The sequence below is a fragment of the Elgaria multicarinata genome, chromosome 6 (assembly GCF_023053635.1).
Source record: "Elgaria multicarinata webbii isolate HBS135686 ecotype San Diego chromosome 6, rElgMul1.1.pri, whole genome shotgun sequence".
In the NCBI taxonomy this organism is placed as follows: Eukaryota; Metazoa; Chordata; class Lepidosauria; order Squamata; family Anguidae; genus Elgaria; species Elgaria multicarinata.
This window is the reverse complement of record NC_086176.1, coordinates 121,691,337-121,703,362: the sequence shown is the minus strand read 5'-3', so window position 1 is coordinate 121,703,362 and position 12,026 is coordinate 121,691,337. Positions and strand designations below refer to the sequence as shown.

The 12,026-nt window shown below is 58.5% G+C and overlaps 1 protein-coding gene across 2 annotated transcripts in view; it reads right to left on the bottom strand.

The window, feature by feature from the left end:
* TLN1 (talin 1) overlaps positions 1-12,026 on the bottom strand; it is a 93,575-nt gene that overhangs the window by 34,061 nt on the left and 47,488 nt on the right. For both annotated transcript variants that reach the window (XM_063128349.1, XM_063128351.1), the window contains 2 exons: positions 2,401-2,567; positions 307-404 (listed from right to left, as the gene is read on the bottom strand). In XM_063128349.1, coding sequence (XP_062984419.1) covers positions 307-404; positions 2,401-2,530 — 228 coding nt within the window. In that variant the 5' untranslated portion in view covers positions 2,531-2,567. The remainder of the gene's footprint in view (positions 1-306; positions 405-2,400; positions 2,568-12,026) is intronic.

Genomic DNA, 12,026 nt, shown 5'->3' with positions numbered 1-12,026 from the left:
AGAGTTGGAAGGGGTCTACAAGGCCATCGAGTCCAACCCCCTGCTCAATGCAGGAATCCACCCTAAAGCATACCTGACAGACGGTTGTCCAAGTGCTACTAGTCAAGATGGCCGCATGTTACCCCCAGCATCAGAGGGAGTAAAACCTCTCGGTCCCAGCTGCTTTGCTTGCCCTCGCACCCATGACCTGCTTGTGGGCTTCCCATTGGGGCCTTTGGCTGGGCCCTGTGAACACCACAAAGGGCCCGACAGGCTGTGGGTCTCTTCCAGAGAAAGCCACAGGAGAGCCGGAGGGGAGGGACGTACCCCATTGCGGAGCATGTAGTAGTCCAGCGCCTTCCCAGCTTCCAGCCAGATGCCTTTCTTGGGGTCCTCGTCGGACAGAAAGAGGCCGAAATCACTGGCTGCAAAACAGCAGAGAGAGACTCTCCCAGGACAAGCCCCAGAAGCCGCCTCCGCCCCTGCCTCCCCGTGCCAACCCCACGGCTGCAACAGGATGCGCAGCCTGAGCCACCTCAGGGCCTCATCCCTCCCGCCCCCGCCCCCACCGGAGCTTGAGGGTTGCCCCCTTCCCAGCCCAGGCACAGGTGCAGCCATCTCTGAATGCAAACGGACCTGAATGGATTCTTCAGGAAGACCACCCCACCCCACCCCACCCCACCCCACCTGCCTCTCAAGGAAACGCTGCACCCTCGTTTTTGCCCCAAACTATCACGGTGACAATACGGGCAGATTTTAGCGCCTGGTTTCCCCATGTGTGAAGGATTCCTGTCTTTAGTTATTTATTTTATTACAGTTACCTACTGGCCAATCCCAGAAGCTCTATGGGTGGTTCACGAAGAACACAAAAACTGTAAAACGCAGCATAAAACACAATATAAACTATAAAAGCTTAAAAGCACAACTCCAGGGCTCTGCCCAGGACAGTTCATGGGGCCACCAGGAGAAGGCTCAGCAATGGCCCTGGTGAGGGAAACCCAGACCGAGGCAAAATAGGAATTAAGCACTTCACGCTGGACGCCTCCCTTCCTTTGCGCTACAAGACCCCAAACCTGCCTTCCTGGCAGAGCCATCCAGGTCAGAGAGTTTGCTGAGCTTCCAGTGAAGGCCGGGGTGGGGTGGACACGGGACTCTCTCTCTCTCTCTCTCTCTCTCTCAAACACACACACACACACACACACACACACACACACGAGAGAGAGAGAGAGAGAGAGAGAGAGAGAGAGAGAGAGAGAGAGAGAGAGAGAGAGGTGTACACAGTTACACTTGGTGTGGAGAAAGTATGTGGGGGGGGGGGAAGAGAGACATTTTCCTCCCTCTCCCATAATACTGGCACCCAAAGGGGGTCACCCCCCCCCCCATGGAGCTGATTGGAGGGTGGAAGTCCTCCTTCACACAGCGCACAGTTAAACTACAGTGGCAGAGGAGGAGGAGGAGGGGGGGGGAAGGCTGCTCCACGGACATCAGCCAGGGTTAGGGTTAGGGTCAGACAGGGCAAGCAGGGGTCACTTGGGCACCCGAGGCAAAAGTCCCTCTTCTAGCTCGGCTCTGGCTTCAACAGCAGAACTTTTTTTTTTAGTTTTTAAAGCACAAGCAGGCTGCATGCAGGTCCATCGCACATGATGCTCCTGCGTGCAGCTGAGTGCTTGATTTGGCATTGGGGGCGTGGAGCAGCCTTAGGGGGCAACTTAAGTAGGTCGATGATGACACTTGTCTTGTATTCTTTCCTATTGCAAGGAACCTAAGGTGGGTTACATGGTCCTTCTCCTCCTCCTCCTCCTCCTCTTTTATCCTCACAAAATCCCTGTGAGTTAGATTCAGCTAACAGTGAGCAACTGGCTCAAAGTCACCCAGGGAGCTTCCTGCCCAGGTGGGGACTCGAACCTGGGTCTCCCCAGCCAGCCCAACGCTCTCACCACTACGCCACACCTTTGCTGCCACCTGAGAGGTACGGGGGCACTTGGAGTGAGAATGCAGCTCAGCCTCACCCTCTGGCCTGCAAGAGTAACAGTGGGCCACACCCCAACCTGCGACAGGGATCTAACGCCTCTGGACAATGCTGCAGGGTTGTTGTAAACCACTCAGCGCCTGACCTGTACTACTCAATGTGAACTGCCCTGGAGGACTGTCATAAGCCGTTCTCTTCCAGCCTGCAATAGGGGGTCAATTGACGGAGTTGCTTCTGTTCAGAAGAAGCGGGCGCTCCCTGCGATGCCGACTCTTCCAGCCGCCCTGGGGCTTGAGTCCGAAGGGAGACAAGCCCTGGCCTGGGGGCAGTTGAAAGAGCAGGCGAGAGCCGTCTCGCCCAGGGTGCATGCATGTTTGAGGCACAAAAGACGTCACAGAGCGAGAAGACTGAAACGCGCCCACGGCCCCGGTCTCCCCCGCCGCAGAACTTACGCTGGCCCATCTGCGCCTCCGGCACCCGCTCCCGGATGATTCGGCAGGCGTCATACACCATGGTAGAGGGCTCGAACTGCATCGTCTTCACCACGTTGCCAATGCTTATTTTGAGCGATAAGGCAACCATCGTGGTGGCTGAGGAGGCGGCCCCTCTCCGGCTTCACCTGCAAAAGGAGGCACCTGGGTTATGGCCGGGGCACAGTGAGCCCCCCAGCGCCGGGAGCAGCAAGCGCAGCATATCGCAGTGCAGCGTGCATTTACACGAGAGCACAGAACTCCCTCTGCCCATCACCTGCCCTGGGGGGGGCTCCCCTCCCTCGCTGCCTCTGGGAACGGCTCCCGCGCCCAGCATGTCACTCTCCCAACACGGGCCGGACCAAACCAACCTGCCTTTTGGCTTTGCAGACATCACAGCTCTGCTCAGCCAAAAGCTCCTGGTGCTGACACAAAGCTCTCAGATTGGAGCCACAGGGCTCCGGCTACAAAAGACCCAGACCTGGTTAAAGAGCCGTTTCCCCCAGGCGAAGGCCTGGTGGTGGTGGTGGTGGTGGGAGCAGCTGCAGACACAGCGGCGGGGCTGGCGGTGGCGCTTGCCAGCCCTTTGCGAAGACTGCGTGCGAGCGTGTGAGCGTGCGTGTGTGCATGCGTGTCTGTGGGGGATGGGGTGGGGACGGGGTCTCTTAGGCATCCCCCACGTCACCGTTTGCTGCATGACTCTTGCTTGGGCCGCGAGGCTAAATAGATTCGCTTCAATTAGGAAGGTGCTTAACAAAGTTTAAGCAGCAGGTTTGGCCCATCAGGCGTGGATGGGACGGAGGCCGCCGGAGACCCCAATGTGAACGGCTCCGAGCTCGGAGGGGGGGGGGCGGGGGGCGGCTGCGCTAGGAAAGAGGGCAGCGCCGCTGCTACCTCAACCCAGCCCCACTTCCGGCCTGCTGGGGCCCCACTTGACCCTACAGCCACGCCGGAAGTTCTGCTCCTTGTACCTGCTGAGCCTCACGGATAAAGGCCCAGGGACCCTGTGGGAACGTTGACTGCTCCAAGAGAGCGACAGGACAGGCGCTGCGGCACCCACAGGAGCAGGCAAGGCGTGGCGCACAGGCTTCGCCAGAGCCCCAGGGAGAGCGAGAGAAGATCAGCACAGTCATTCAGCCATGGCAGCCCTGTCCGCAAGAGGAAGGCCGTCCACAGGGGGCCTGGGCTGATAAGGCCCCGGGCCCAAAAGGAGCAAGTGATACAGACCACTGATGCTGATGAGAGAGAAACCACAAGAGGGAAGCCACAGGAGGCCTTCCTGGCAAGCGCTCCCTGGCTTGCTTGCCTGTAGTAGCGAATCCCCTTGGCCCTCTTGGGATGGGGTCGGAGGGAAGCTGGGCTCCCCCCTTTTTTTATGGGCTCAGCCACCTTTCGGTTCGTGGCGGCCACTGCTGGGACCCCGTCCACGCAATACCGTGAAGGAGCAGCTCTGACTGGTAGCCCACTCATCGGCAGCTCAGCGAGAGCATGGCCAGGGCACCAAGACCTCGCCCGACAGGAGTGGGGCCCTGGAGCGGAGGCACCCAGGGGCCTCCGCTGCGCCTCCTCTCTGAGGCATCGCCAGTTGCTCCAAGCTGCCCTGTGCAGGCGGCGACCGGGGAAGGAGCACGGCGGAGGCAAAGCGCTGCCCCCGGCTCGGCAGGATGGAGCTGATCTGCCCCCCCCAGCTCAGGCTGGCAGCCACCCTCTCACTGGCACATGCTGCCACTTTGCCTGTCTTGCCCACCCCCCAACAAGCAGCCCCAGATTCGGAACACCACACGGCCCCAGCTCATGGCTAACCCTGCCCTCAGCACATCACGAGCGCCACGGGCCCCTGGTGCCCTGAGCCCCCTACCCAGCTGTGGCTGATCGGGGACTCTTGTCCAAGGCCAGCAGCCACGCTCTCACAGCCAGAGAACACTCCCCATCCACGGCCAATGCAGAGCTCTCAAGCGCCGGCCACCAGCTCAGCCCACAGCCTTTGGCACTGCGCACGGCTCCTGCCAAGGCCGGCTGGCTGCTGGGAGCTTCCTGCTATCTCCTTCCCAGAAGCTCCCACCCGTTTCCTCTTTCCCCGACCAGAGCGCAGCCAGAGGTGCTTCCTCTCCAAAGGCGGCGCGCCCGGCCCTGCCCGGCCCCCCAGCCCTGCCCCGCCCCCCCCCCAGCACATCCACAGCAGCTGCTGCCCTGGACTGAGGCCCAGCAAGAGCTCTGATGCTGCGAGGAAGGGAGGGAGGGAGAGGCGCCTGCCCAAGGCGGCCAAAGGAACATCGCGACTGGCCAGCTGTGGCCTTTGGGCGATGGCCAGAGTACAGAGGATGCCTCCGAGCCGGGCAGGATTAGCCCTGCTCTCAGCTGGGGTTGGGGCAGCTGCCTCCAGACCCTCGGACCCAGCAGAGGCTCACGGGGGCCAGCAAGGTGCATGGAAGCCAACGGGATCTGGCCTTGTGGGGCTGCTTTTGCAAAAGGGGCGGCGATTCCCACCAGGACCAAGGCAGGAGCAGAGGCTGAGAGCCCTCCGCTGTCTGCCCCCATGGTCCCAATCCGGGGACCCACCCCTCCCCACTGGTTACGCGTGGTACAAAAATCTACCAGGCACGTCAAAACTGGGTCACGAACAGCAGGCCTAACAGGCCCTGAGAAGCAAAGAAGCGGAGCTAACCAGAAATGCCTCCGCCCCTGCCCCCGTCACTTGCTTGCAACAGGTAGGCAGCCCCTGTCCTCTAAGGAAGCGCATTCAAAATGGGCACGCCAACCCTGCGGGCTTGGCTGGTGAGTGGCCCTCAACGGATGAGGTCCGAGGAGCTCTGGAAGAACAGAGAGAGGGGCGGACAGACAGAGGGATGGAAGGAAGGCGCCTTGACCAGCGCCTCAATGCCCCTCCCTTGGGCCTTCCAAAGGCATTCCCTGCAGTGGGCAAGGGCTGGCATATCTCCCCCACGGGAGAGGACCACTCTCCGGGCACAACCACTGCAGAGCAAAAGGCAGCTCTCCCCCCACCCCCGCAAGGCAGAAGCACAAGCACCACGACCAGGCCAGCCACGCCTCACCCCCGCTCATCAGCTCAGGCCCAGCGAGGGGTGGCGCCTGGCTGCTTTGGACAAGCCACTCCCCGCCCCACCCCAGAGACAACTTCCACTTGGATCCCCCCCCCCCGCGCCCTCAGCCAAGTGACCGAGACACAAGGGCCACAAACAGCGGCTCGGCCCCAGTGGGACGCAGATGCCGTGGGCAGGAGTCGCAGCTGTGGCGGCAGGCACCCCTTGGCCTGCTCTGGACAGGGTGGCCCCCCACCGGAAGGATCAGCTTCATAGAGCTATGAAACGCCAAGGGGCCTCGGAGGACCCCCCTCCCTCCCGCCCTGCCGATGCAGGAAAGCCCCGTGTCCAGCAGCCCTGGTTGGTGGCCAGCCTCAGCCTAAAGACCCTCCAACGAGGGGGGCCCCACCACCCTCACAGGCCACCGGCTCCACTGTCAAACTGCTTATACCGCCTGGAAATTCTTTAGTCAAAATCCCCTTCCTTGTCATTTCGACCTGTTGGTTCGGATCCACAGAAAACAAATTCACTCCGCCATCACTTCTCAGCATCTGGACACTCTGCTTCTGCTGATAGAGCCTAGAATTACATTTGCCTTTTCAGCTGCTGCACCACACTGCTGACTCCTGTTTATTGCTGCTAATTTCACTGTTACTTATTACCCATTTCTCCATCCTGTCAAGATCACATGGAATCCTGCTTCCGCCTTCTAAGGCGTTAGCTACCCTGTGCAGTTTAGTGTCCTCTGCAAAGGTGACAGAGCTCCCCCCTCCCCTCTACAGTGGGCTTTAGGAACGATCCCCGCAGCACCTCGTTCGCTCCTTCTCTCCAGCGGGGCAAGGAGCCCTCAAGAAGAAGTGTCTTTGGGGTTCGGCCCATCAACCAGCTACAAATCCACCTAACCACAGCATAATGCAGCCCCACATTTTACCAGCCTACCAACAAGAATATTGCAGGAGGCCTTGTCTGAAGCCTTGCTGAAATCAAATATTCCCTTGATCAAGCAGGCTTGTCATTCTATCTCCTCAAAAGGAAATAAGGTTAGTCTGGCACGACTTCATAGAATCATAGCATAGTAGAGTTAGAAGGGGCCTATAAGGTCATCGAGTCCAACCCCCCCACCCACCCCTCTCAATGCAGGACTTGTCCTCACCAGCTCTGCATGACCACAGTGTGCTTTTCTGTTCCTCACCCCCTTTATGAAGATGAGGGCAAGATCTGTACCCCTTCAGTCTCATGGTGCTGAGTTCATCTAGACCGGAAAGGTTTGTCGCTTATGGGAGCTCTTAGACCCAGGTTTCTGTCCTTGCAGACTCGTTGGCACCCAATGCCTTCTACTAGCTAAGACTGGTGAGCCAGCCACAGCCTCTTCCGGGAAAATGATAGGGTGGCCATGGTCATCCATGTTCAGGTAACATCGCGCCTGGACTACTGCACTGTACACGGGGCTGCCCTTGAAGACAGTTGGGAAACTGCAGTTTTGTACAAAACACAGCAGCTTGGTACAGACCACAACCAGGCAGAAGGGTCACCTCTGGCCAGTCTTAAAACAGCCGCAGCTGCTCTGGATTCATTTCCGGCCCTGATTCACACTGCTGGTTTGAACCTTTAAAACACTGAGCTGCTTGGGACCACGGTGCTGTAAAAGCTGTCCTACGCCAGCATCAGAGGGCCCAGCTACGAAGATCTCCCCTTCTTCAGCCCCTTCCTCCTGGACTCCAGCAACCAGGTGGGCAGGAATCATGTTAGGGCCTTTTCAGACATGGCAGCCCCTAACCATGGAATGGAATGGCGCTGATGGATGTACATGTGACATTTGACCTGCCTCCCCAACCCTCACTTTGCTTCTGCTGCCACGTTTTTATACTCTTTACGTCTTTGTTGTTGCGTTGTGGCCATTTAGTTTTAATTTTCTGAGAGAAACTCAGTCCAGCAGAGAAGGAAGAGGACAGCCCCCAACTACCCCACCCAATGCAAGTTAGGGGTGGGGGCAGCGGCATACGGGCTCCAGGAATTCCATTGCAAAGGAGAGCAAAGGCAACTTCTGCCCAGGAGTGCCGCGTCTCCCCCTCCCCGGTCCCCTGGTTCTCTTTCCAACGCAGCTGGGAGCCAGGAACAGGGGCAGCTGAGACCCGGGAGAATTCCCTGCAAGTGCTGGAGGAGCGCCTCTCTGCTCTGGCTGCCGGTGGGGTGGGGTGGAAGGAATGCCCAGCAGCGGCGGTGGCGGCTGTACGTGGCCACTGCCCTGGAGGAGGAGAAGGAGGAGGAGGCGGCATGCCATTCCTTCCCTCTCTGCTGTCTGTCTGCTCCTGAGACATTCCAGCGCTGCATTCTTGAAGAGCTCTGCAAGGCTTCTGCTGCCAGCACATGGAGAGGCCACACCGGCTTCCCATTGGCTGGCAAAGCACATCAGACAAGGAACGAAATGTCTCCGACTCCACAGCTCAGCTCGAGGAATGGCGGCAGAAGCACAGTGCGGGACGGGACGGAGGTTTGCGCCTGTGCGTGCAGGCGGAGGGAGGGGCACTTGCACGGCCAATCCTCGAAAGCACACGGAAAAATTCTCCCCGTCACAGGAATGGGCAAATGCATCGTAACACCCCCCTCCAATTACACAGAACACTCACCCCACCTCACCCCACCCACTTCCTCACCGCTGACTCCACACACACACCCCGGCTCTCACATTATCCTTGGTCTGGTGGCATCTTAGACCCCTGGCCCCCAGAGCCTCCCGGGGCCAAGCAAGGAGCACAGATCGAGCCCACGACACACACAGCCGCCGCCGCCTCACGCGCTCCACAGCAGGTGAAGCCTCCTGCCCAGCCACCGCCCTCCCTTTCGTCAGGGAAGGTCTGGCTGCCTGTCTGGTTGCACAAACTTGCAAGAGACAAATTGCGTCGCCTGCGGCAAACGCTGAGTGCCTCTTTGATTCATGCACAGTTACGAAATTGCCCAGCAGAAGCCACCTCGAAAGGATATCACGATATACCTTCGAAGCCAATGAGCATCGTAGGAGATGGTGGCTGGCAGAGGCTGCATCCTAGGAGACAAAGGGCTGAAGCACTCACAGAAACGTAAGACTTGGAGGGGGCCTCAGAGGCCATGTAGTCCAACCTCTGCTTAATGGAAGAAAGCCAGTGCGCCCAATAGCACCCCCACTCCAGAAATGGTTCCATTAGCAAACTGCTCTTACCTTCAAGACGGCTCTCCTAATGTTCAACCAAAATCCAAACCTCCTGAAACCTAAGCTACAGCCGCAGGGGAGCCGAGAACAAATCTTTTCCCTTTTCTCTGTGACGGCGCGTCAGGTCTTTGATGGATCCATACACTTGTCCATCTTCTTTCCCCTCCGCTCAGGGCCTTCCAATTTTCTACTTTTTTCCTAAAGTGTGGTCCCTGGAACAGTACACAGCACTCCAGAGGTGGTCTGACTATTGCAAAATAAAGTGGAACTGTTGCTTCGTGTGGTATGGAAGCCGTGGTCCTATTAACGCAACCTAAAATCACATTAGCCTCTTTGGCAGCTGCATTGCACTGTGAGGCACAGAGATTCTGCTACCAGACTGAATGCTCTCAAAAGAGAACAAGACAAATCCCGAAGCCACAGTACAATAATAGATTTATTAGGACCAACTAAAACATCACAAAACAGTGAGCAAACCTTTGGAGTGCCCTAGAACCTCTCTTCAGGCTCGACGTTAAGCAAAGACGGCAGGGCAGGGAGGTGGGACATGATCCGTGGCCTTAGATCACATGAAGACCGGTCTAAAGCTTTGGAAGGTCACTAACGGGGCCTCCAACGACCAGGAAACAATGCCCTCATTTGGCTTCCGCTGTATCTTTCCCTGCGGCAGCGCCTAAAGTTAATCTCCTGCTTTGCTAATAGAAAAACCAGGTTCACGTTTCTCTCTATTCCTGCTCTCTGAGATCCATGTTTTCTGATCAGTGCTGGAAACAGATCCAAGAAACAATGAGATTTTGTGTTTTTTAAAAATAGAGGAACATCCCCTATTATTTCTTTCTCCCAGCAGAAGCACTTTGTGCCACAACCTGAAATCTGTTTTGATCCTGGGAAGTGCCTGTTGGATCCAGCTGGCCTGACTCTGACAAACTGCAGGCAGTTGGGATCCAAAAGGCCAGCTTTTTCTACCCCCGCCCCCCTCCCCGGCCAGCCCAGCCCAGCCCAGCCCAGCCCATTTTGCTTAACATTGAGCCTGAATAAGAGTCTTGGAGAACTCAAACATTCATTCCGATAGCTCCGCTCCCCCACCCCAATGAACAGGCGGGTGATGACCCCCTCCTCCTAATATCCACCTACTCAACAGCATGTCCTCCCCCACCTAAGGCCACTTGCAGAGAAACATACTGCGGCGGGGTGGGTGGGTCGGTGGAAGTAGGGAGGACAGAAGGACTGCCTGGCCGGATCAAGGCCACCCCCACCCCACCCACCCCGTGGGATCGTAGCGTCCCGTTTCCCACCGTGGGCCCCGGAAGCCACCCTGGGCAGGGCCTCCTCTGGACCTGCTGCTCAAGAGGCATTGCGCCCCTGGCCAGTGGGGCCTCCACGAAAGACGGACGCTTTCATCCGCTGGGCTTTTGCCTCATCCTTGGTCAAAGGTGCCCATGCTAATCCAGGCTGCCAGCCAGCCCTCCGCTTCAGCTCCTGCCACTTCCTTTGCCACCATCCAGGCGGATTTTTCACTTTCATACCATCCAACAGCCGAAACTTCTGGCACCAACAGGCCAGAGCACCTTTCGGCTTCTGCTGCAGCCAAGACACAGGCTAGAAACGGCGGCCGCTCGCGCTCCCAGGAGGAGGAAGCAGCGGAGCCCCCAGGAGCGCCTCCTCAATCACAGCCCCCTGCAGCCTCCGATGGGCTAGCAGAGTCCAGGAGATGGAGGAGAGCTGGATCCTCGCAGGGATGCGTGCACGCGCACACACTTCTCGGGTGGAGGGTGGCTGCGGCAGCTCCAGAGCAGCAGCCAGGTGGAGATACGGGGGTGGGCGATCAGCATGAGGCTGCCTGGATTTTGTGCAGTGGTCCAGCATACCGTGCGCTATGAGGCTGGGCGTGCCTCCTCCCGTGCCGCAGCCATGTGCTCCCTGGGGCCTTTAGCCAGGAGACTGCGCAAGGTGGCCGCTTTTTTAAGCTTAAAGAGTGTTTGCGAGGTGCCGTGAATGCATATTAAATGCTGGCTATTATTCTTATTCTACGCCTCCCCCAAGGGTCAAAATCCACACATGGAGAGGGGCACCACGGATGGCACTGCCTTTACTCACAGGCGGAGCTGAAATATGGGGCAGAGCTGCCCCCTCCATGCTCAGCTAGCAGGCGCTGCAAGGCCAGGTGGAGGGGGGGAATGCAGAAGGCACAAATCAATCCCCTGAAGCTCACATTCTCTCAAGGGAGCATGGGTGTGTGTGTGAGAATTGACCTCAGGAAAATGGTACAGACAAGGAAAGCTACCGTGACGTGGTCCTGATCCGATCTTCTTCTCTCCCCCTGCCTTGCAACTGCCATTCAAAAGACCTAGGAAGAGGCAGGAGACGTGCTTGAGGGTCTCCAGCATTTCTAGTGTGGTTCACACTCAGCCGGCCGGAGCACGTGCGTGGGCGGGCGGGCGGGCGCTCACCCCTCCTAAGTATTCAGAGAACGAAGTCGGACCCCAGGGGAGAAGAGCCTGCAGAGGAAGCAGACGTGCCTTGGGAACCGCATTCTTTTGCTTTCCTGGTTCAGCACTTTTAATGGAAACCTCTCAGAGTTTCAGTTATCTATGTTTCGAAGTGTGTTTTCATACAAACTCAGGAGCTCCAGAGACCCGGGGGGGGGGGCATTTCCAGAGGCCATACGAAGGCATCGTGCCTCGCCTGCAAAGGGAGGGGGCCCAGCCGCCGTGCAGCAGCCTGTCCTCGGCAGGAAGTTGCGTCAAGGAGTGTGGTTAGCACTCAGCTCAGTGGGCCTTGCCAAAGGCAGGCAGGCAGGCAGGCAGGCAGGCAGGCGCCGCAGGCCCTGTTCTGGCCCTGGTATTTAGAGCTCCGTGCAGAAAAAGCAGCACGAGCACACATCCAGCCCCAGCCGCGCAGGGCCAGGCGGCACAGATGCGCACACGCTCTCAAGGGCCAGAGTCCGCAGAAGGGAGGAACTGAAGAAGCTGCTGCATACAGAGTCAGACCGCCCTCCGCCCTCCACCCCCCGGGTCCATCTAGCCCAGCATTGTTGACACAGGCTGGCAGCAATGCTGGGTTCCAAGCCAGGGAGCTCCCACAGAGCCAGGGCCCCTCCCCTCCTACTGGCATGGCAGGAGCCTCTGCAGAGCAGTGAGGATCACGGGGAGCAGCTGGGGCAGAGCTGGGCAGGAAAGGGTCTGCAGGCGCAGCTCTTGCTGGCCACCACGCCGGCTCTGCACCCGTGCCAGAGAGAGCAGGACGAGGAGCGTCAAGCTGGGGGAGCGCAGCCAAACCCCCCAGCACCGCTGGCGCTCAATGCCGCAAGTGCTCTCCAGCGGGGTGTGTGCGTGTGTGTGTGTCATCACATCCCACCCTTTCGGGGCTCGATGGATTTC